The following is a 25,709-nucleotide window of genomic DNA, read 5'->3' as shown; positions in this document are numbered from 1 at the left end:
GATCACATTTAAATCCACACTGACCATATAAAAGTGCAACATGATCCTCAGCTCAAACTTTCTATCACTGGTATTAGAATCCAATGTCTCTCCTGCTTTTTCAAATCTTGCTTACAATAAGTATGTACGAACTTGGGTTTATGTTCCTCCAAAACGCAAATAGGGGTTTCTTTATGCAGTTATTTTTAGCTCTATTTAAAACCTTTAAATTTGTACTCCCCAGATTGATAAAATTAGAAAAAGTTGTGACACATGCAAATAATGATGGAACATATTTCTTAGCCTTAATATGTTCCTTTTGAAAAGCCTTGCTCTCTTTAACACCTTTTGATCATCTTTCTGTTCTCAAATGTACTTATATGCAAACAAGCTAGACATCAAACACTAGTAGCTCCCATAATGGTTCCTTTTATTTGTATAAGTACCCGGTTATCCTTGTATATAACAATAATTTTCTTACAAATTGTTTCTCTGCATATCTGGGTAAATTGAGTTGATGGCCTCTCAGGAACTTGGTGCTTAAACAGAATATCCTCCATTACTTCAATGGCATCATCCTGCATTGTATTTGTGTATACAGCAGTAATGTCAAGTGTGTCTAAGATTTCACCCTCCCTGCTGAAATTGAGGTCCTCAATATTTGATAACATGTCTGTAGTGTCTTTAATATATAATTTTTACATTTGTACCAACAGTCTCAGAAATACATCAATGTATTTACTTAAAGGTTTTGTGATAGTATTCAGACTGGAGACAGCAGGTCTCATAGGTGAATCTATAAGGTTTTTTTGAACCTTCAGCTGACTGCATAAATCTGAAATTGTAGGGTTCTCATTATTTAAAAAGTGGAATTATTGTTCCAATACCTATACAAAATCCCTTAATAGTTGTAAAAGGTTGGGAGTCACCCTCACATAGGAATCCTTAACTTCCAAAAGTTTCCCCATTCTTTCAGCATAGTTTTGAAGTAAAACAAAATCTATGGTACGTTTTATAGTAAATACCCTATCTTTACTCATATTATTCACGGGTTCCCCCAGATCTGTGGTTAGATCACTTTTTGGTCTCAGTACTAACCTTGGCATTTTGTCAATCTTGTGCATATACCACAACAAGATAAATTAAATAGAGATCTTCTGCCCTAGGAAATCTTCCTTGCTAATAATATGTGCTGATTCATCCAGGTCTGGAAAGGGAAGCATCAGTGGAGTTCTAACTACGGATTAACTACTGAGTCTGATGGTTCAGCGAAATAAGGCATCGACTGTGGGGATCTGGGTTTGACCCCATGGTCACTGGTTCCAATCCCAGTGGATGCTTTTTCCAGTGCAAAAAAATAGGTACCATTTAGTTGGATACAAACACACATCTGTTATTTAGAGCCATGGTATCCATGAGTGCATGCAAGTTTTACGAATATACGTTAATAACTAAGTTGATTCAATTCTAGTTTCAAAAGGCATATTGGTGAGGGAAGTCAATGTCACAGTAAAACAGGAACAAAATTGATTATTATGTACCACCCAACCACTTACTGCTGGTGCCAGATGAAGGTGGTAAGATGTGCTGTGTGATCTGATATGGCTGATTGTATTTATTTCATTTCATTTTGTATTGCATTGTGTAGAACAACACACTTTCCAGCTGAGAGCCCACATGTACCAGGCCAGGGGATTAATTGCTGCTGATAACACTGGACTGTCAGACCCCTTTGCCAAGGTGACCTACGTCTCACATTGTCAGACAACAAAGGTAAAGGAACAGCTGTTTCTAAGCAATATCAAATTACTACAATATGGGAAAACTTGAAAGCTTACAGTGTGCCTCTCTGGTAGCATGAAGCTGCATCTAGTGATACAACTTTATTATAAAGCTAATACAGGATGTGACATACACAATAATGTATATAAACAATGTAGTATTTCATAACAAGGCATATCATATAACATTTCCTGTCATTCTAAACATAACACACAATGTACCGCAACTTATTATAATGTAATGTAACCTTGAATAGAATGCCATGATGTAGCAAGGCAGAACGCAAGATAAATATTACTTATTAGCCAGCATCACACACAATCCCACAACTTTGCATACATATATAAAACATAACATAGCAAAAACTAGCTTGCCATGTCAAACTGCAAGAGGGGATAATACATTACAACGCAACTTAAAATACCTAAATATAGTATAAAATACTACAACAAAATATAGACTACAACACCATATGTATAAATTAGGCTAATCTCTGTATGAATCATAAATGTTATAATGCATCCTCTTAACAGTTGTGATAAAGCAGATTGACAAGTATCCAATTTTGCATCAGAAATTACAGATATTCAGTGGATGCTACTAGTGGAATTTTAAGTTATAGAGTTACAGATGCCACTGTCCCGCCGTTACTCAGATAATGTAAATTATGAGTTCCTAAGAAGTAGTTTAAAGACCACGTACACTCTTACACAGTATTTCAGAAACATGACCCTGCATACAGAATTTATCAAAAGGATGTTCTTATTCTTAATCCAAGCTGCTCGTCCTTCCCATCTCCCCTTAAATGGCAGCCGAAGGTGCACCTAAGGCAAGCCCGTCTGCGCCCGTCCAGACCCCCTGGCCCCCACAACACCAGACACCGCTACGACGCCAACACCCTCCACGCACTTAACACCGGACAACCACACACCTGCCTCCTGGCCGCCCGAAGCACACCAAAGGACCCTTCTCCTGCCGGAGCTGCAGCTTCACCAGCCTCCGAGCCGCCAAACCGCCCACCATGACAGGACGCAACCACCTCAGATGCATACTACTGAACACCCACTCCGCACGCAAACACGCCGTCGAACTCTGGGACCTGCTCGACACATCCTCCCCGGATGTCACCTACCTGACAGAGACCTGGATGAACGCATCCTCAGCACCTGACATCGCCATAGCCATCCCAGACGGCTACAAGATCACCCGCAGGGACAGCACCAACGGAGTAGGAGGGGGAATTGCCATCATCCACAAGAACACCCTCAGGGTCTCGACCAGCAGTGACGACACCCTCAGCTCCGCCAAACACCTGCACTTCTAGATCCACACCGATCCCAACACCACCCTCAGAGGAACTCTCGTCTACAGACCCCCTGGATCCCGGCCTCAGCTCAGCGACTCCATTGCCAACTTCGTCAGCATGCACGCCCTTGCCTCCACAGACTACATCCTCTTCGGAGACTTGAACTTCCACCTCGACAACAACAACGACACCAACTCCACCACCCTGATTGACAACCTCGCCAACCTCGGACTCAGACAGCTCGTCACAATGCCTACCCTCTCCGCCGGCCACACGCTTGATCCCATATTCTCCGCAAGCCCCCACTTCACCTTCAGCCACACCACTGAACTCCACTGGACCGACCATCGCTGCATCCACTTCACCTTCCGGAAACCCACCACGCACCACCGCACTCAACAGATCCCCCGTCGCAGCTGGAGCAAAATAACCGAAGTCTAGCTAAACATCACCTTTGCCCGAAGCCCACCCCACCGACGCCGACAACGACGCCCTCAACCTCAGATGTTGGATCGACGACTGCGCCAATACTCTCGCCCCGATCAAGAAACCCTCCAACAGACACACCAACAAGAAAGCCAGCTGGTTCACCGCAGACCTCCAGGCCTCCAAGCAAACCTGCCGTACACTGGAGAAGAAATGGCACCGCGAACAGACAACAAACAGTTACACAGCCCACAAGAACGCCATCCGCAGACACCATCACCTCATCAGATCTGCCAAAAGGGCCTCCTTCAAGGACCGACTCGACAACAACGCACACAACAGCAAAGAGCTCTTCAACATCGTGAAGAAACTTTCCAACCCCAGCTCCATCACCAACGACATCCCACCATTGCAAGACCTGTGCGACTCCCTTGCCACCTTCTTCCATCGCAAGATCGCAGACATACACAACAGCTTCAACAACCTGACCGCCCCGACAACCACCGACATCTCAGGCCCGTTGGCCACCACCAACATCAATCCCCTGCTCACCTGGACCAACATAAACGACGACGACACCATCAAAATCATGAACACCATCCACTCCGGCTCTCCGTCAGACCCATGCCCACACCACATCTTCAACAAAGCAAGCGCCACCATCGCACACCATCTCCACAAGACCATCAACGTCTCCTTCGAATCTGCGACCTTCCCGGAGAGCTGGAAGCACGCCAAGATCAACGCCTTACTGAAGAAACCCAAGGCGGATCCGAGGGACCTCAAGAACTTCTGGCCCATCTCTCTGTTCCCGTTCCCGGCGAAGTTCATCGAGAAGACCGTCAACAGACAGCTGACCTGCTACCTCGAAGAGAACAACATTCTGGACTCGTCCCAGTCCGGGATCAGCAGCAACCACAGTACCGAGACTGCCCTCATCGCCGCCACCGATGACATCAGGGCCCTGATGGACAACGGCGACACCGCGGCCCTCATCCTCCTGGACCTATCAGCCGCCTTCAACACTGTCTGCCACCGCACCCTACGCACACGCCTCCACAACGCAAGGATCCGAGACAAGGCTCTGGAATGGGCCACCTCCTTCCTCTCCGGCAGAACCCAGAGTGTCCGCCTCCCCCCTTTCTGCTCCGAAGCCTCCGAGATCATCTGCGGCGTACCCCAAGGATCATCCCTCAGCCTGACATTATTAAACGTCTACATGGCACCCCTAGTCCACATCGCCTGACTGCACGACCTCAACATCATATCCTACGCCAACGAAACCCAGCTGATCCTCTCCCTCACCAAGGACCCCCTCACCGCCAAAACCAACCTCCACGAAGGAATGAAAGCCGTCGCCAAGTGGATGAAGAACAGCCGGCTGAAGCTGAACTCGGACAATACGGAGGTCCTCATACTCAGCTCCACCCCCTCAGCCTGGGACGACTCCTGGTGGCCATCCGCACTGGGAACAGCACTGACACCCACCGACCACGCACGCAACCTGGGGTTTATCCTCGACTCAACACTCTCCATGACCAAGTCAACGCCGTCTCGTCCTCCTGCTTCAACACCCTCTGCATGCTCCGCAAGATCTACAGGTGGATCCCCACTGAAACAAGAAGAACGGTCACCCAGGCCCTCGTTAGTAGCAGGCTGGACTACGTAAACGCCCTCTACAAAGAAGCCTCTGCCAAACTCCTGAAATGACTACAACGCATACAGAACACCTCTGCACACCTGATCCTCGACATCCCGCGCCACAGCCACATCACACCACACTTGTGAGACCTGCACTGGCTTCCCGTCAACAAGAGGATCACCTTCAAGCTCCTCACTCACGTACACAAGGCGCTCCACAACACCGGACCGGCATACCTCAACAGACGATGCACCTTCTACACCCCGAATCGACAGCTCCGGTCCGCCGACCTCGCCCTCGCCACCGTCCCTCACATCCGAAGAGCGACCACCGGCGGCAGATCGTTCTCCCACCTCGCCTCCAAGACCTGGAACACCCTCCCCATCCTCCTACGGCAGACCCAGGACCTACTAACCTTCAGGAGGCTCCTCAAGACCTGGCTATTCGAGCAGTAGCAGCACCCCTCCTTCCCCAGCGCTTTGAGACCCTCACGGGTGAGTAGTGCGCTTTACAAATGTACTGATTGATTGATTGATTGTGCCTTTTATTGGTTATTTAAAGATTATATTTAGATGTAATGTTCTGCTAGAATGGAGCATACAATATTCTCACTTCACCATATATTTACTGATAATAATTAAACTCTACAAACTACAATATTTATAATAAATATTGGCAAAACATTAAGATCATAAATAAAAACATCAACCATTAAAAACATTAAAGACTACAGCCAATTTAATTCAATATATCTTTATTTGATTTTACAAAAAGTCATAAAAGAACACAATACAAGTTTATCATAAAAAACACAATAAAACACATAATAAAAACTTCAAAACTTTGGAACAGATCAATTAAGAACATAATTAGTCAATTTAAGAGTGTCAACACTGCACTTGGTGTCCCGAATCGCTCTCATCCTCCCATTCTGCACTCACATCACAACACACCTGAAGGAGCTCTACTTGCCCCCCATACGCAAACTAGCACAATTAAAACTCCCCATCCACACTTTCAAGGCATTACATAACATTGGACCAGTATACCTCAACAATTGCATCTGCTTTCACAAACCTTCAAGACACCTCCACTCATCTGGACTCCTACTTGCACACATCCCACACATTTGGAAAACCAGATCTGGTGGTTGAGCCTTCTCCTGTATCGCTCCTAGAGCATGGAATAGCCAATATACATAACACCCTTCTTCCTACTTCTTGAATTCTGCAAAAAGCTGAAGACTTGGCTTTTCGAGTAGACCCACTAGGGTCCAGATTTGGCTTGGCTCACACCTGCTCATCGGCAGGATACAGATCTGGGTAATAATGTGCTTTACAAATCCACATAACATAATGTGATATAACATAACACAATATGTCTTTGATCAAGCACCTCTCATATTGCTGTCAATCTCTAGAGAGACATTGTGAGGCAGAAAGGACTACAATATGATTAATGTGGAATAAAGATGCTCCATAGCAATCCTGACTGACTGAGGAGCTCTGGTTAAAATATGTTTATGAAGAGCTTTCCTCAGCCAGCCTGCTAAGTGACAGAAGAGTAAGAGATGTACAATATCCTTGATTTTACGGAGAGAACAGATAAATCCACACTCTTTCACAAATTTACCAATCTACAACTTTCACATGTGAGCACCAAAAGCTGAAGGCTGTGGATTAGAGATAGATAAATATCATATCCATGTGTTGGCTAGGGTGTGGATACTAATGGAGACCCACTTCTCACCTTCCATTTGGAAACAATCCCTGAATGCATGATTTACACATAGCTAGTCATCAGGCACACAGCTTCCGGGGAATCCCAGAAATAGCAGAACTCCAATAACTACATCAACTCTTTTATATGGCAAATCTGGAAGTCTATTCAGCTCTGTCTAACGAATACATAGTCCATCTAAAAAAGATCCCCTGATTTTGCTCCTGAGATTGACCCAGAATAGGCTGCTCTCACTGCAAGATGTTCATAATTGAGGCCACTCTTAATTCAGCCCTAACCACGACCTAAGTATTTTGAGGTACACCCATCATAGAGTGCAGATTTTCTTCATGGACATACAAAAACCATCAGTTCGACCAGGCACCAAACCTCAATACATGTGCAGCCTTTGCCACTGCCTTGAACTGGCTAACTGCCAGCATCTCAGCTACAACTAAGCCTCCATATGAAAAACTAGATTGAAGTACTCAATGTGCCACTGGATTATGGGCAGCTTTGGCCTTTCAAAATGCACCAGTTTAGAAAAACCCTTCATGCAACTAACCTTTCAGCATATTTTAAAGCAAAATTATATGAAATGAGCAGAGGGGAGATGTGGTTGGAGGCCACAGCAATAAGTTCAATTCTATGCAAGCTGAACAACAACACTCTACCTTATGGTAGCTTGAATCAATTGTGCTTTTTGGTATTTGGCAGACCATGGACTAAGCTCCACAGTGATAAGTAAAGCCTTGCACAGAAATATACAGAATTTTAATTGCTGTATATAGAATATAGTTTGTAGAGTCTGGATGAAACCAGGTTACACAGAACAGATGTGGTGGTTAGACAGCTGGAACTGGGATAATACTATCAATATATCACACAGTTAGATTTTATACATTTTCATTACACATTTACAATTTTAAGCACACAGAAGTCAAGTGATTTGCCAATAACCAGACATTAATTAATGCCTGATATAGAGCTGGGTGGTAATGGCCAATCCATCAGTGAAATATCTTCCACCATATTATTTCTTCCTAGATTCCCTTCTGAATGTAGCACTTCTTCCAGAAATCAAACTATTTTCCATTACCACCTAGTTGTAAATCAGGCCCTGTGTTAATATTGCTGGAGCCGCTACTGCTCAGATTTCCAGGTACTAAACTCAGGCAAATTAAGTTCTGGATTACACTGTGTACTACTGACTGGAAAGGGTGGTCATGAAAATGAGTCCTACTTTGAAACCACTGGGGTGCTTTTTCATATCACTGCACTAATGTGTCCAATACATTTTTGCATACCGTTTTTTTGTGTGGAGTTTTATATAGCGCAAACTCGACACAAAGGTATCAGAGTGCTTTACATGAGGACCAGTTGCATTACAGACGCCCACATTTATTTTTGTTAGGTACGGGGAGATTAAGTGATTTGCACAGAATCACAGGATTTTGAGCCTCCCTGCCTAGACTTGAACAGAGTTCCCCAGCTTCAAGGTTGACTGCTCGAGCCGTTGGGCCACATCCTCTCCAGTTCATGATCAGTAAAGTGTTGTGCCATTGCCCATTCCTTTGAATTGGATAATTCTTCTAAAATCTGCCGCCCCTTTCCCATACTTATGTATTCATTCTTTGTTAGAAGCCAGGTATTAAATTAAATCTCATCTTTGTTTCTCTGCAGATTATTAATCAGACATTATCTCCCACCTGGAATCAGATGCTGCTGTTTAACAACCTCATCCTACATGGCGATCTCAGGGACTTTGCAAATGATCCACCACATATTGTGATAGAACTCTATGATGATGATGCTGTGGTAAGGGTTTATGCTCATGAATGTATTTGTATGTATACTATGTAATATAAATAACAATAACTTGCACTAAACAACCATGAGGTGATGAACACTTTTCCGCACATTTTCCATATCATGCAGCAGGTTGCCACACTAATGCCCAGGACTACAAACAGTGAATGTGATGATGGCATGGAATGAGGTGTAGTTCATCCTATGAAAGATGGACATCCATGTGGCATCAATTGATGATCACTTAAATGGCAGCTAGGTTGCATGAAAAAATGGCAATAACGTGGCTAATAGACCTTGCGTGCAAATCTCACTTCAAACAATAAACCTCATTCTGTATCAACATAGCATACACATCCATGTAAGATTATCATTGGATGATTAGCTTTTCATGAGCAAAACATTGCAGCCAATGTGCCACAATCACCAACAAGGTGTTTTCAAAGTCAAATGTTGTTTACACTTCTGAAAGTGAATTCTCAAACAGTAACAAACCTACTCTTTTTCTCAGGGCAGCGATAGATGGATAATGGACCTCATGAAGCAATTTGCTTGTCGCACTGCCTGAGTTTTCATCGTCTACATTTATTTTCCATTACTCAAAGCTCCCAGCTGACCCATATATGTAGTAATCTATGTGCATGGAGCATATACGTAAAATCCTAGAACTATCCCCACAAGTGATTGATACACGATGGCAGTGAAGCACAATTGTTTAGGAAATCTCTTTGTATACATGCCCTTCACTCATACCACTTAACCCATTGTAACATTGCATTAACTTCTGTAATTGGTGCTCAATCTCATCAATGTGCATGCCACTGATTTTGAGAAATAAAATGTGCAAATGTTTTGCTATTGTAGGGCAAATCAGAATACCTCGGCTCCACAGTTGCAGCCCCTAGTGTGAGCCTTGCAACTGAAGCCTACACACCACCAGCCCTGGCCTACTACCCCATCTTCTGTGGAAATATATCTGGAGGGGACCTTCTTGCTGCATTTGAACTACTTCAGGTGAGTGCAGATCCCGGAGTTAGATGTTCTGCCCTTGGTACGTTCAATGTTTCCTAGCTATGTTTAGTGCGAACACAAGCAAGTTGATTTTTGCTGGTAATATTTCTGTCTGCTAGTATGGTGGAGCTAAATCCTCTGCCGAAAGGAAGGTGGAAAATCCATCACATTTTTAGTCCTCTGTAAAGACGGTAGTGGTTCCTCGATTAAAGGGGCTGACTCATAGTCAGAGTAAATCTTTTGAAGAAATCCTCCAGTGCAAATTCTGGCAATGCTTGAATTGTTCACATTTCTACTATCAAAGGAGAGCACTGCTAATGACGCCCTCTTAAGGACTTTGCTTTTCAATATGTTGTTTGACAATGCGAATTCCACTGAACATGCTGGTGGATCTATAACCGGTTTTGGGGTTGGTGAACTATCACTATCTTTGTTAGAGTCAGCACTGCAACTTGGTTGGAGAAGGTGGAGGAGTCAGAGTTGTCTACCATCGTTGAGAAAAATCCAAATAGAGTATATCAACCTCCTTAAAAGACAATTCAGATTCTACCAATTTTGTTGGCTGATTCTTCTTTATTATCCTTATGCTAACCGAGTGAGACTATCGAGGGGTGAAGCCCTTTCATAAAGCCATGCTCATTTCAAGAAACAACTTAATCGCCAATAGAGAGGGCTATTGACAGAAAGTCAGAGAATACAATATTAACCCAACTTGAAAAATCACTAGAGAAAGGGTAACACAGACTTAAAAGACTTGAGTCATACAGACATTCTTTAGCTGTTAAGCACTGCAGGACATCTGCACTTGGAGGTTTGTTCACTTACGTTCCACCAAAACAAGTAATATTCTCCAAGATCAAGTATGCCATTGTTTCACGAATATGGAAAAAGGCTATGGGAAGAGGAAACACATACTCCAAACCTACTCTCTGCAAACCTTGGGTTCCCCAGCAATAAAGTCAGACCGACCACCAGGCACCTGAGTCTCCCACAGAAGTCAAGGAGGACAGAGCATCAGGACTGTAATCTGCTGCTCTAATGGTTGGGTTGATCAACTGGCTAATCCAACTCAGGTATTAAGAGATTGGGTCCAACAGGATCTCTCGCAGAGGACAACTGGTTTCATCTTTTCTTAAGATTCCGAAAAACCCATATGGAAGGTATAACTTTGCAAGGTCAGTGGACACCATCTGGGTTCTCTATAAGAACAAATCTGACATTCTGTTGATACATTTTTGCACCCAAAAGTGCAGACATAATACGATGTCCTTACATTTACTTGGCTATCAGGAAGGATCCACTGTATGCGTCCTATGTATCCAAGGCTTTAACAACAGCTAACATACTAGCAAAAAAGTGAGAGATAAAGAGAGAGATGATTATGTTCTTTCAGCTCACTTTAAAAAACAACATTATTTATTTTCTGTGACCTCAACCATCCTGTATCATTTATTGTAAGCTTGTGTACTTACAATTAGACACAAACATAGGCATGGCCTGTGTGTATCCTTGTTCATGTTATCACTTTTATGTCAAGCAGAGGAAACTGTTATACATTTAAGTAGAAGCAGATGAGGGTTATAAAGGAAAATAGTCTCCTACATTTTCAAAATATATTGGGGTTAAAGGAAATGTAGATGGATTCCTCATAGATGTCAAGTTCTCCTAACCCAGCTCCCTGCTCCCCTGGCTCGGCTGCAAAGTGCACTGGTGAACTGGTGTACCACAGAACCTTATTAGAAGGGCTACTAAGCTAGAACCTCATTGAAACATTGTCCTTCTACAGAGGCTACCACTGGTGTTAGCATTTTGAGAAGGTGTTTATGTAGGAAGTGGATACTTATCTTTTTTAAACCAGATCAAAAACTGAAATTAAATTCATGCAGGTCATTAAAAAATCTTAAGACGTTATGCTCCTCTGGGGCACTTTAGCTAGGTCACAAAGAGCGTTTTAAGGATGATTTAAATGTAAATGAGTTTTTAGTGTTTATTGTTTTACATGGACAATGAATGTTTCCCAAATTCAGAGCCTATTTCTGGACCTGTGGGTCAGTACCACAGGCAAAGGCCTATTACAAGGTTGACAATATATATCAAACACAACAGGTCTCAGTGTAATATCTATTGTGCTTAGAATATGCTTCATTGAAGTAATTAAATCACCTATAGGGAGAGATGAAGGACTAATTTTGAAATGTTTCACCTGAGGGCACATACCTGAATATATAGGCTTCATTAGCGCCATTATTTTTTAATGCGTGCCCTCATACACTTACGTTTTCTAATATAGCACTATGTTCTGCCACTGAGGGTTTGGAGAGTGCTAATAATGCCATTAACTGAGTGAAGACTAGTTCCACATGCAAAGGCAGAGCAGTAATAATCGGTATCGCAGTGGTGGCAGAGCTGTACCTCTATGAGAACAAATCACCAATGGAGGTTAAAAAATTGTAAGTAAATGTGAGGGGGTGAGCCTTAAAATGTTTAAGAAAAAGGTATTTACCAGTAATGAGATCTACTGTGTAGTCTTTGATGGAGGTCCAGATTTATGAAGGCATGTTGCATTCACATAAAGCTCAGATTTGCAAAGAAAAAGTCTTTTTTGCTTGTCATTAGCTCAAATTGTGATTTTCTAACACGCTACCAAATCGTGATATGGGTTTGCGATTTAATGCCAAATCTGTTTTTGGAAGGGGCATGTTGAGGGCATCTCTTCCGAATACCAATCTAAAATGGGATGTCTTAATGTTTTGGGAGAGAAATCCAGTCGCAAAACATTATTTCTTTACTTACTAAACAAATATAGTGGGAACCCATTCTCAAACCGGAATGATTTGGTTGGGCACATTTTCTAAGAATAGGCAGCGGCTCAATGAACTTTAATTATTATTTTTTTTTTAACACATCATGTTTTTCCTTAATAAAAACAGACAGCATTTTAAAAAAATGATTGTTTTATTTAAAGCGGTACAAAAGGGGGTGGTGATAGACGGAGCATCAGAACTAATCAAACACTCACAACCAGTTACCAGATCTGGGTTTGATCCATCACCGTTCTTTAGCCCACTCTGCCACCCCAGTTCAGACATGGCCATATGCAAATCAGTCTGACCCTGTGCCTCATGGGAACAGTCCAGCCCGAACTGCCAAGCCATGCCTTCCCTGGACCGGAAACAAGCTTCCTAGGACCGGTTTCTGGCATTTCAGCCGTCTTCAGCCAGGCTTGCTTGAATCCAGTGGCAAAGTGAGCAAGGGACTCACGTCTGAGCATACCCTGCCAACTTATGGCGAACAAAGCGGTACAAAAGGGGGTGGTGATAGACGGAGCATCAGAACTAATCAAACACTCACAACCAGTTACCAGATCTGGGTTTGATCCATCACCGTTCTTTAGCCCACTCTGCCACCCCAGTTCAGACATGGCCATATGCAAATCAGTCTGACCCTGTGCCTCATGGGAACAGTCCAGCCCGAACTGCCAAGCCATGCCTTCCCTGGACCGGAAACAAGCTTCCTAGGCCCGGGTTCTGGCATTTCAGCCGTCTTCAGCCAGGCTTGCTTGAATCCAGTGGCAAAGTGAGCAAGGGACTCACGTCTGAGCATACCCTGCCAACTTATGGCGAACAAAGCGGTACAAAAGGGGGTGGTGATAGACGGAGCATCAGAACTAATCAAACACTCACAACCAGTTACCAGATCTGGGTTTGATCCATCACCGTTCTTTAGCCCACTCTGCCACCCCAGTTCAGACATGGCCATATGCAAATCAGTCTGACCCTGTGCCTCATGGGAACAGTCCAGCCCGAACTGCCAAGCCATGCCTTCCCTGGACCGGAAACAAGCTTCCTAGGACCGGTTTCTGGCATTTCAGCCGTCTTCAGCCAGGCTTGCTTGAATCCAGTGGCAAAGTGAGCAAGGGACTCACGTCTGAGCATACCCTGCCAACTTATGGCGAACAAAGCGGTACAAAAGGGGGTGGTGATAGACGGAGCATCAGAACCAATCAAACACTCACACCCAGTTACCAGACCTGGGTCCTAGGAAGCTTGTTTCCGGTCCAGGGAAGGCATGGCTTGGCAGTTCGGGCTGGACTGTTCCCATGAGGCACAGGGTCAGACTGATTTGCATTTGGCCATGTCTGAACTGGGGTGGCAGAGTGGGCTAAAGAACGGTGATGGATCAAACCCAGATCTGTTGACTGGGTGTGAGTGTTTGATTGGTTCTGATGCTCCGTCCATCACCACCCCCTTTTGTACCGCTTTGTTTTATTTAAAAGCATTCGCAGACATGGTGGTATGCTGACCCCAGCAGGCCTATCCCTGTGAGTGCTGGGAATCATAGTATTTCTCAATTTGTGACGTACCCTATTAATACTCATGAGGTAGGTCGATTCAGTATTTTGCGACCAGTACTATCTACATCTGCCCCCCCTTTGTAAATTTGTTTATGTTCTCTTATCGAATAAGTGCCATTTTCCTTAGCAATGTCAACACACCTGATACAGTCCAGGGGAAAGACACTATACTCAAAACAATATAGCATGAAACAGAAGCAAGACACATCATGTAATTTAACTATGACAACCACCATAGAGTAGTTTCGTTCATGTCCAAATGCATTGTACTAATGGCTGATATGCTTTACAGGTCCCTGAGTCTGGCGTTGAGAGTTTACCTCCGATTGATGCTCCAGACCCTAGCCAAATCTATCCTGTTCCAGCCAACATCCGACCGGTCCTGAGTAAATACAGAGTAGAGGTAAATGACATTATGTTTCCATTAACACTGCCTTGATATCAGGTGGAAAGGATGATTGTAAGCCCTATTTACCTGTCTATCAACAATGCTTTAGGTGATGGGCATTATTCAGTTGAGATATTTTGTGTACTAAATCATTTGTTTAGCTACCTTACACAATGTAGGTAATTTAATTCTTGTGTGCTGGCAAAACTATCCCAAGCAATATCAACACACTACACTACACACTTCAGCCAGGGGTACTAACCGATAGTGCTCACCCGGGGAAGCAGAATAGGCCACAAACAGCATAAATAAATTATGCATAAACCAATGGATAAAAACTACAGTACGGGAGCTTATAACACACAATTCATTACATTATGAATGTTAGACTTTGTAACAAAGGGTCTGTAATTTATTTTGGAACACGAGATGGTACAGATCTGTAACATGATGGTGATTGGCCAAAAAAAAGTCATATCTCCATATAGCGAAAATCTGGACTATGTTTTAATTTACTTTTTCAATCAATTTGAAAATAATGTAATGGGCTTACCGCAATGAAGGTTTGCATCAACATAGTATCTATTCAATTTAATCCAGAGGGGAATTACTTACCTCTTATAAAATATTTAGTAAGTGAACATGATGGCAGAAATATGCATGTATGGTTGTCCAGAATCAATCTTTTTCGAATTTCGCTCAACAGTAAGTTAAATAAACTAAACAAACAAAAAAAATAAAAGTTACACAGCCAAGGTCTATAAGGATAAAAGTCAACAACAAACTGTGCAACTTGTGTCCCCAACATGTTTTGCTATCTCTTCTGGATTACCAAGAGATCAAGTGGTCCCCAAACCCCAGTGAACTCCGAACTGAGTATCACCACTGTGTTTGAGCCCAGAGAGGGAAGAGTCTCATTGGACTCACACCCCTAAATGCACATTATTGTAGGCGCCAGGCTTAAAAAGTAACAAATGCCGACAAAATATAAAATTGATCATAAAAGATAGATATTCAAATTTAGAAATCCTGAACTTAGTTCTTTAGTAATCATTCGGAGTTGGTTTTTTTGCAATATATTTCCCGTCCACCTCAAATGAGCTCACCTTAACTGACTGGCTGAAGGGTGTTTGTTAATTGAAACAGGCTTCTCAGAGAGAACTTATTACTTTTGAAGAAAAACACAATTGCTTTTCTCATTTTGCTAGCATAACTACCTTGGCTTTTATGCAGTTACTGGTAAGCTACACTAACATTGCCCTTATTTGATAATAAAGTCAAGACATTGGTGCCTAAGACCTCTCTTTTGACGCGAGAAGAACACAACCCTCATTCTAAAGGAATTGCCATTGAATGCTCTCGGGTTCTTAAAGCGTACCCTCTGCCCGTACCGCTGCTTGCTTCATGCCGCGTACAGTCGCGATATCTATCTCCCAACTGGGACAGTTTTCAAGCGTTTTTATTGTACCTTTTAGAGGCCTCAAGATACTTTCTTCACATCATTTGGCTACACAAATTGAGTGCATCAGTATCAGGCGTCTATTTATATTTCCCTGAAGATGATCCCATTATTTGGTTTGAAGGGATCGAAAAGTCGTCGACTGCTCGCACTTTGACACAACCATTTATTTTGTACCATGATGTGCTATGGTGTTGTAATACAATTTTGCTGGCCATATTAAGGATTTGTGTTTCTGGCCACTGTAAATGCCTTCGTTTTTCGTGTTTCTGTTCTTTTCTGTTAGATGTGGCCCAACTGGTATGGTCTTTGTTTTATTCAATTTGTATTAAACGATTTTGTCCATGGGGACAGCTACATATAGACATCATTGTATCTCTATATTCACTTTCGTCACATATTTCTTGCTTTGAGGGACTGTTGTTTCCAAAATATTATGGGGCATATTATCAAGGGGCATATTATGAAGACAGGCGATAAAATTTTCGCAGCTTTGGCGGCAGAAAACTGCCGCTAAAACGCCGATAATGGGCTTGATAATATGCTCTATGGAATTTCAATTGAAGCCCATGTTAGATGTGAAGGACATTTAACATGGGCTTCAATTGGAATTCCCTAGAGCATATTATCAAGCCCATTATCGCCGTTTTAGCGGCAGTTTTCTGCCGCTAAAGCGGCGATAATCTTATCGCCTGGCTTGATAATATGTCCCCAAGTGAGTTATCGCCGCGTTAGCGCCACTTTTGTGCCGCTAACGCGTTTATTTTTAATCGCGCTATTATCAAGCTCGCGCAAACCGATGCTAGCGCTAGTTTTCGTGTGATAGCAACCATTTTTTCTATCGCCTTGCATGCCAGTGATATTTATCGCTAATGACATGCAAGGTAGGCGTTCCTTACAAATATTATACGGGAAAAGCTGCTAACCCCACTTCGCACAGTGGCGGTGCGTCCATTGTGGGCGTTGGGGCGTTGCCCCCCCGCCCGCGCCCGCACCGTAACTCTTAGTTTTAACTGATTTATTGAAGTTCAGCCGCAGCCCGCAGCGGCTCCGAGGGAGAAGTTAGAACTGACATTGACAATCATGACTGTCAGTCAGCATGAGTCAGACGTCGGACCGCCCACCTCCTTCAGAGTCTGAAGGGGGTGGGCGGTCTCCGGTCTGGCGTCATGTTGACTGACAGTCATGATTGTCAGGGGCAGGCAAGCACAAGCACAAGTGCGCATGAGTGGGGATGGTGGCGAATTTTTGCACCGTGCCCAGTCATGCGCACTGGTGCCTGCTCAGGCTGGCGCATGCCCATTAGGAGAGCGAACCTCGGTCTCCTAATGGGCAGGCGGGCAAAGCGTAACATTGCCCTACGCCTGCTCTGATTGGCTTAGAAGGGTTTGCTACTTATATCCAACTTCCCAGCAGTGATGCGGCTGTTCCACTGTTGGTGTTGGCGCCAGAACGGACCCGAGGCCGTCGGCGCAGACCTGGTCAGGTAGGATTGATTTTTATTATTTTAAAACTCCCTCCCCCGCGCGACACGGTTTTAATTATTTTAAAACTCCCTCCCCCGCGCGACACGACATCCCCTCTGGCTCTTCTCCCCTCGCGAGCCGCGACTGGTTTTATTCGTTCCCCACCCACGGGCCGCGATCCTCCCCTCGAGCATGCCGGCCGCCATTGATGCGTTTATTACACAACAACACTAACTTTTAAGCTCCGCCATAGGCAGAGCAGGTACCTATGACTTGCGTTTCTGTTCCCACAGGTACCAGAACTTAATTTCTCAGACAGAGGCTGCTTTGAAATTGAAGAGATCTTTTGAACTGCATGCTCAGTGTATTGAAATGGAAGCTGATTAAGTAATGCCAATAAAACGACAACTATCTTCACTGAGTTTAATTAATTTAGTTTTATTCGTTAATCGTTCCCCACCCGTGGGCTGCGATCCCCCTCCCCCCCCTCCTCGAGCATGCCGGCCGCCGCTGCAGGAATATAGTATATACGTCACAAGCTGGAGTTCGAATTCCCCATCTTGCTGCTTGCTTGACTACTAGAATTTATCTCCGACCTGTGGTGGCATTTTAAAATTAAAATACTGATCTTCGTGAGTGGGTCTTCAGAACCCGTGCTCTCGTCACCCCCAAGAATGTCAATCTGATCAATATACTTAAAGTTACGGAAATAGGTTCTGTCCGTGGGACCAATTTGCTTTTATTTGAATCTGATTGTGAACAGATTACTGCAGCGGAGCACATTCAGCCGAAATGGGCTCCGTACCTGCTGCACAAAGCTGTTGGCACCTGGATTTAAATCAAACCCAAGTGGTCGCTCAGAGAGGAACTATTTCCGGAACATTCAAGTATAATGTTTCAAGTTTCCATGCAGTTCAGTTTACCTCATACTTTTACTCTTGGCAGAGGGAATGCAGGGTGACACATTTTATTAATATAGCTACGATTATTCAAAGTTTTGATTGTATTTTATGTATAAACATGGCACTTTAAAAAATCGATAATAATATCTTTTCAGAATGGAGCAGGTTACTTGTAGACTAATTAGATTGCACATGTGATGCTTTTGCTTAAGGAATCGATTGATGATGAAGAGGAAAACAAACTGCAATACTAAACATTAAAACATTGCTATTAGTACACTTTACATTATCTTTAGAAGATAGTTAGCAGGCTTCACCTATCTGACATCAAAATGGGATTTGTGAGCTGGTGTAAAAAATTGCAACCCAATTGTTTCACTTCTAATTACTTAGCATTATTCTGGCCACTTTGCACTCAATTTTATTCCAAGCAAGAACGAAGCATCAGTATATTTCATTTTTAAAGTTATATCAACAAATAAAGAAATATGTAAGGTACTCATCATTGTTATCTCAAAGTCAGTTCTGAAGTTCAGTGGTTATAATGAATAAGCAGCTGCCGACATCATTAGCACATGTAATCTCTTTATTGATTCTGTAACTGCACTTTCGCAATTGCTTTATTAACCTTCCTGCTTTCTCAAAGATGCTTGAAAATGCACCATTTGCACACTATTTTTTCAATTTTTTCTCGGAGGGGGGGGACCTCCCTTATGACGGTCGGGCTCCCAGTGCTCACTCACCACTTGCCATTCATCACAAACGTTTATGCCCCACGACTTTAAAATGTCACCAGCCGCCACTGACTTCGCACTATTACCAAAGATGTCCCGCGATAAAAAAACTCGCGCTAAGCCCCCATCAACGCAGGAATTTAACACCTGAAAAAAATCTGACTTACATGGCGGAAGATAAGGGAGAATAGCCCTGATCTCGTTCTGAAGAGCCATAGACACCAAAAAGTTAATCCTCATGCTGCATTATTAGCCCCTTAGCATTAGCCCCTTAGCCTCTTAGCATGTGGAAAGTGCAATTATTTCTGCTCATGTCCCAGAAGGTGCCGGTGTCCAACATTCACTGTACTGTAATCTGTACTTTGTACATTGTACTGTATACTGTACTGTATTCACAGGTGTGTGCCTTGCAGAGGGCGAGGCAGATATCGCTCAATGGACCAGGAAAGGGGGGTTTGCAGGCACTCCATGGGCGTTAGCTGCAATATAAATGCCGCTAACGCATTCTGCCGAAGGCAAAGCATCGCATTAATACTTATCGCCTCTTAGCGGGAGTTTTCGTGTCCTTTCCCGGACACTATCGCATATTACCAACATGTTGATAATACGTTGATAACAATGCGAAAAGTATCCGGTAAAGGATGCGATATAAAAAATGCCGATACTTGGGGTTGGCGATCATTATCGCCATTATTAGATAATATGCCACTGGTTTTCTTGTCTTAGCCGAAATCTAAGCACAGTCTAAGAAGCCCTCAACTCATACATGCGACAGGACATATCTCACAGCTTTTGAGTACACTGATAAAATAATAGTTATTGTCAAATAACTACCACCGCCTCAAAATATTGTTTTAAGAAGATTACCCTGGTCTTGAGTTAACGCATTTCATGTCAGAACATTATGGAAAATGAACTAGTGTAAATTATATAATTTTCACAGCCAGTAAAAAGCTAATCAATATAATCCCACAGCAACCGTGGTGAGCTCTTCACCTGCTGAAAGCATCGTGCTTGCCTCCAAAGATGTCCAGCCTCCATCAACTCCAGCATGCTTCACCTGCTAATTATAACGCGTAGTTGAGTTCTCTAGCCAAGAACCTGATTTTACTAAGTAGCCATGAAACTCTCATGGCACTTCTAAAAATCTATGGATCAGATGTTAAATAATGGAACATAAATCATTAAAAAACAAACATCATATTTGAACATTCTAGTCAGTCTTGAAAATGAGTGTTTCATTGTCAGTACTAGTTGGACGCCCAGATGGACTGACATGTTTTACAGGGCTTGTTAATGTTTTACTGCCATTTCCCACGAGCATCGAAAAGCACAAAGCTTGTATTTTTACTAAACTTTGTTTTCTTTCTAGGTTCTATTTTGGGGTGTTCGTGAATTTAAGAAAGTCCAGCTTCTCTCAGTGGACCGCCCTCAGGTTAACGTAGAGTGTGCTGGAAAGGGGGTGAAGTCTTGCGTCATTCCGAGCTACAAAACAAATCCCAACTTCAATGTACTCGCTGACTGGTTTGAAGTGGTGCGTATTTCACTCCACTGTCTTGTTTGTCAATCTGTGGTGGTCTTATTGTACGCCTGATACTTTACAACCATGGACGTCAGTTCACTGAAATGCCAGGGGTAGCGGAAGTTACATCACACGCCCTTTGACCTCCACTTTCACTCATACACACAAATTCACAGACCTACACTCTCTCACACATAAATATACTCTGACCTGCAAGCATGCACACAACATACATTTAAAAGCTTTTTATACTTATCTCGGCTGCCATGGGGAAGAGCATATTCCAGCGTATTTTTATAACACTATTAGTGACCAATATATTTCATTGATTCACTTTCAGTGTAATAAAAAATTTACATAAAATAAAGAGAGTGGAGCCCCATCTGCCCCTGATTCCGGGCACTGAATTTGCCACCTGTGAGGCCAGAAGTCGCAAAGACTGTGCTAGGGGTAGCAAAGGGAAAGCCAAATGACGTCCATGTTTACAACTAGACTTTACAGCTGTTTCAGGCAAAGAAGTGTTGTTTGTTGATTGACAGTCGGAGTAGGGCAACGGTTGGTAGGAGGGTGTGACGTTAAGGATTCCTGATCGCTGACACTGCGCAGGTGTGGCAGTAACAATGATGCCTGATGGCAGACGGTGCATTGTTAAGAAGGGTGTCAAAAGACTTATAGTTTTTGGGTGTTGGAATATGGAAGGCATCTTCTGGCAGTCAATGCAATTTTTTAATATTAAAGAGTCAATGCAGTGCCTGTCATTGAAACGAGGTGTCAGTATGTAGGGCAGCACTTAGCTGCCCACAGTGGCATGGTGTGGCTATCAAGAACATAGATGATGGCTGCTAACAGTAGCACAGTGGCGGCTCGCCAAGGGAGTGCTGCGGTAGGCGGGGTGGGGAGGGGCGGGTGGGGGTCTAGCGGACTCAGACATACGACGGACAGAACTCAGAGTAAGCCTAACTCTGAATTCTGTTTGTCGTTTGTCCGAGTCCAGTACCCCCCCACCCTGCCCCTCCCCCACCATGCCTACCGCCCCGCAGCACTACCTCGGCGAGCTGCCACTGCAGTAGCACTATGACCCATAATAACATGTTGGAAAACATCTACGTGCCGATTCCAGTCCTATAAAACCCGGGTACAAATGGTCGTACAGAGCGTTTTCTCCGTATGACTCGTACCCGGGAATTCCACTGTACAAACCAGCAAGTACGATTCGTACAGAAATACCATTTCCGTACGAATCGTAAAAAACACCGTACGGCTAAAAAATACATACAATTCCGATCCTGGACAGCGCGTACGCGACGTCCGCACGGAGACAGGCCGCGTTTTACGGACCAGCAAGTACGATCAGTCCCTATGACACTCCTTAGGGCTCTTTTTTTACGGGAGCAAAAAACTGCCGTGAAAGCTAATTCCCCAGGGGTACGAGTCGTACAGGCCCCCCCACCCCAGCCCCGTATGTACGTGCCGTACCCCCACACCAGCCCCGTATGTACGCGCCGTACCCCCAGCCCAGCCCTGTATGTACAAGCCCTACCCCCACCCCAGCCCTGTATGTACGCGCCCTACCCCCAGCCCAGCCCCGTATGTACGCGCCGTACCCCCACCCCAGCCCCGTATGTACGCGCCGTACCCCCAGCCCAGCCCCGTATGTACACGCCGTACCCCCAGCCCAGCCCCATATGTACGCGCCGTACCCCCAGCCCAGCCCCATATGTACGCGCCATACCCCCACCCCAGCCCCGTATGTACATGCCATACCCCCACACCAGCCCCGTATGTACGCGCCGTACCCCCACCCCAGCCCCGTATGTATGCGCAATACCCCCAGCGCGTACAAACGGGGCTGGCGGTACGGCGCGTACATACAGGGCAGGGGTGGGGGTACGGCGCGTACATACGGGGCTGGGGTGGGGGTACGGCGCGTACATACGGGGCTGGGTTGGGGGTATGGCACGTACATACAGGGCTGGGGGTACGGCGCATACATACGGGGCTGGGGTGGGGGTACGGCGCGTACATAAGGGGCTGGGGTGGGGGTACGGCGCATACATACGGGGCTGGGCTGGGGGTACGGCGCATACATACAGGGCTGGGGTGGGGGTACGGCGCGTACATATGGGGCTGAGGGTACGGCGTGTACATACGGGGCTGGGGTGGGGGGGCGTACGACTCGTACCCCGGGCACAAGTGTACCCGTGGTAGGGGTTGTACACAGTTCGCTCCGTACAGGACGTTTTCCATACGCTTGTGCATTCGGAATGCCGGTACGGATCGGACTTGTGCGCTCGGACTTCAGTTTTACGACTCGTACGTAAAACTGTCCGGGGACGTCTCGTAGACTTTCCCGAGGCGATTCGTATGTATTTTTCCCGTACGAATAGTACTTCACCGTTTGTACGGTACTTGTGCGATTCGTACATAAAAAAATACGGATACGAGTCGTACGGGAAAAAAAAATTACAGGATCGGAATCGGCCCCTTAATGTACAACATCTAATGTAATGTCAACTACAGTAGAAAATATATCATACTTTCCTTGCTGATGCAATATTTGTAAGTCATTGAAGAATTTTTAATAATACTGTGTTAATGCCTGTATGCCCATATATGTTTGGTCAGTTATACAAAAAAAATCTTCACTTTGATAACATAGGATGAAAAACGGTGCAGACCAGGCTGTACCCTGCATTCTAATTTGTTACAATCTATTTTTCACTCCTCCGTAGGAATTACCAGAAAATGAACTGCTGCACCCACCCCTTAGTATCTGTGTGGTCGACTGGAGGGCCTTTGGTCGCAGTACTCTTGTTGGGACTCACACTATCAACTGTCTGAAACAATTTATATATAAACCCAAGGAGCTTCCAGCGCCGGCGGCGAAAGGGCAAGAAGGGACCTCTGTGGGGGATGTGAAAGGTAAGGACATCTATAAAACCATACACTATAGACCATGTATCCAAAATGTCTTCTGAGCGTGATCAGCACCGAGTAGATTTCACACAATTGTTTCTGTTTCATCCTGAAGAAGGCCATATTTGGAAAAAAGTGTTACAATGGAGAATCATGTGATAAAACTCTGTTCCCAGAAGAAGAAGCTTTTTGACCCTTCTCGCAATGGAATGGGCCTGATTGACGTAAGCATTTATTTACCGGAAGCAATATTACAAGAGTACTCTTTTATTTATCTCTTACTTGCGTTTGTCCATTGGCCCCGAAATATCCAGCTCCCTATTAGCAAAAGTGCAAAGAGGGCACAGACCTTTCTATTTGTACTCCTTGTATACTCTCTGAATATTCCCATTTTAGATGTTTTGGCACCAATTTGCAGAGGCAAATAGGAGTATGTAAAGGAGTACATTAATTCATTCTCTGCAGGGTGGAGCCTTCTCACCTATAAGCCTGTAAACAGTGTAACAGTCCTCCCATAAATAATGTTTTGCAATTTAGGAAAGTGGTCTAAGTTTTGTAAGCACTCGACAATTTGGGTTTGTTTCAAGCCTTATAAATATCACAGTGATGGTGCTTCAAACAGCCGGGCCGCCTTTCACCAATGTTCTGTCCCCAGTACAGGCGCGGGACAGCACAATTGCTGTGCCACGTAACACAGTGGGACAGTGTGTGCCACGTAACACAGTGGGACAGTGCGCCGTATCTGTAGTATGACCTCTGGAGTAAACTTTACTCATAACAATATTCAGGCGTTCCAGCGATTGCCACAGATTTTCATGAGCGCGTCTGGCATACTTAGTGAATTCCATAAAAGTCCAATACTTGTTCCAAACATAAACCTAAATCCTTTCAGAGCAGATTTCTGGCATTTATATCTGTAGCTTAAGCTTTGTGAATCCGGTCGAAGGTGCCCGAGCAGAGGCGTAGCTAGAGCTTGTGGCGCCCGGGGCTATCCCTCAGATTGCCGCCCCTGGAGAGGCGGGGGGGGGTGCTGGGGAAAAAGGAGGGCGAGCACTTGAAAGAGGTCCGAGAGACACATAGTATTGCCGCTAATAGTTACCTCGATCAAGCAAATCACATGCACATACATGACGCGGTCCAAGGCTACACAGTTGAATAGACCAGTGACTGGCAGTACAAAAGAGAATACACAGACTGCATGATCCATCTGGGGACTCAGAAAAACCGCATGTGCCATCCTTCAGAGAGCTGCGTAAACAATTACCTGGTAATCCCCTCAGCACAATGCAAACATGCACATACATGACACTGTTCAGGGATCCATCATCTACAGCTGACAGTGGAGAAGTGTGGCTCAATGGTTAGAGCGGCAGACCCTGATGCAGAGGTCTGGCCTGGACCAGGGTTCAATTCCCGCCTCGGCGGCTCTTGGGCTCAATTTCCCCGGACCCGATAATTCTCGCCTTGGTGCCTATTCTGATCATGGGTCCCACCCACTCTGCAACTCTGGGCAATAGCTTGCTTAATCTCCACAACGGCCCCCACAGTGCAAATGATGCCTGGCTTTCACCTTGGGGTGCCCAGGAGTGGACATCTCATAGGAAAAACCAGGAAGGGTTCCACAGCGGTATGAGTACAAGCGCCAAGGATGCCTCCGGGTAGCTGCGCGCTATACAAATACATCACATTTACATTAAATGACCATACATCATGGTCCCTCCATTAAAGCAGTGGGGACCTGCACAAACGTGATGTGGTCTGGGGACCCAAAACCAATGTAACAGTGTCAAGCCTGTGATTCTTTGTCTTTCAAAAACAGCAAATTAATTATTCACAGGGAATGACTCACTGTGTGCCCTTAGAACTAAACGCAGCACAAAGGGGTCAGTCAGCTCCACCTTGCCAACACAGACCAGATACAAAGCCCACTCTGGTGGCCCAAAGGCAACAACCAGGTGTCGCGCCCTGTCATTACTTTAAGCACTAGCAACCAACTCCAGGGAATGAAAAAACGTGTGCTCCTGGGACCCAAAAACAGCTTTTAATAGTGCATCTCTCCTTCATAGCAGCCTCAGAACACACATGGTGCACAGCCTGCCCGGGGGCCCAAAGCTAAAAAACAGGGAGGGGCGACGCATTATCATCACAATCCTCAAACACAGCTGTAGGAGCCATGGGAGCATGTTCAACTCTATCCAAGACCCGGGACAAACTGCTCCAGCGCTGCGGCACTCCTTGAATATTCAGAAGAAACCAGAAACATTACATTTTTCTGCGATTTTGTTTTCACATTA

General features: G+C 44.6%; 1 protein-coding gene across 2 annotated transcripts in view; it reads left to right on the top strand.

The window, feature by feature from the left end:
• The window catches only part of FER1L6 (fer-1 like family member 6), a 974,281-nt gene that overhangs the window by 703,965 nt on the left and 244,607 nt on the right, over window positions 1–25,709 (top strand). For both annotated transcript variants that reach the window (XM_085604988.1, XM_085604987.1), the window contains exons 20-25: window positions 1,628–1,752; window positions 8,538–8,672; window positions 9,528–9,677; window positions 14,321–14,431; window positions 20,350–20,511; window positions 23,232–23,421. In XM_085604988.1, the coding sequence (XP_085461114.1) occupies window positions 1,628–1,752; window positions 8,538–8,672; window positions 9,528–9,677; window positions 14,321–14,431; window positions 20,350–20,511; window positions 23,232–23,421 (873 nt within the window). The remainder of the gene's footprint in view (window positions 1–1,627; window positions 1,753–8,537; window positions 8,673–9,527; window positions 9,678–14,320; window positions 14,432–20,349; window positions 20,512–23,231; window positions 23,422–25,709) is intronic.

This window comes from Triturus cristatus, chromosome 5_1 (assembly GCF_964204655.1).
Source record: "Triturus cristatus chromosome 5_1, aTriCri1.1, whole genome shotgun sequence".
In the NCBI taxonomy this organism is placed as follows: Eukaryota; Metazoa; Chordata; class Amphibia; order Caudata; family Salamandridae; genus Triturus; species Triturus cristatus.
This window is presented reverse-complemented; position numbering and strand designations above follow the sequence as displayed.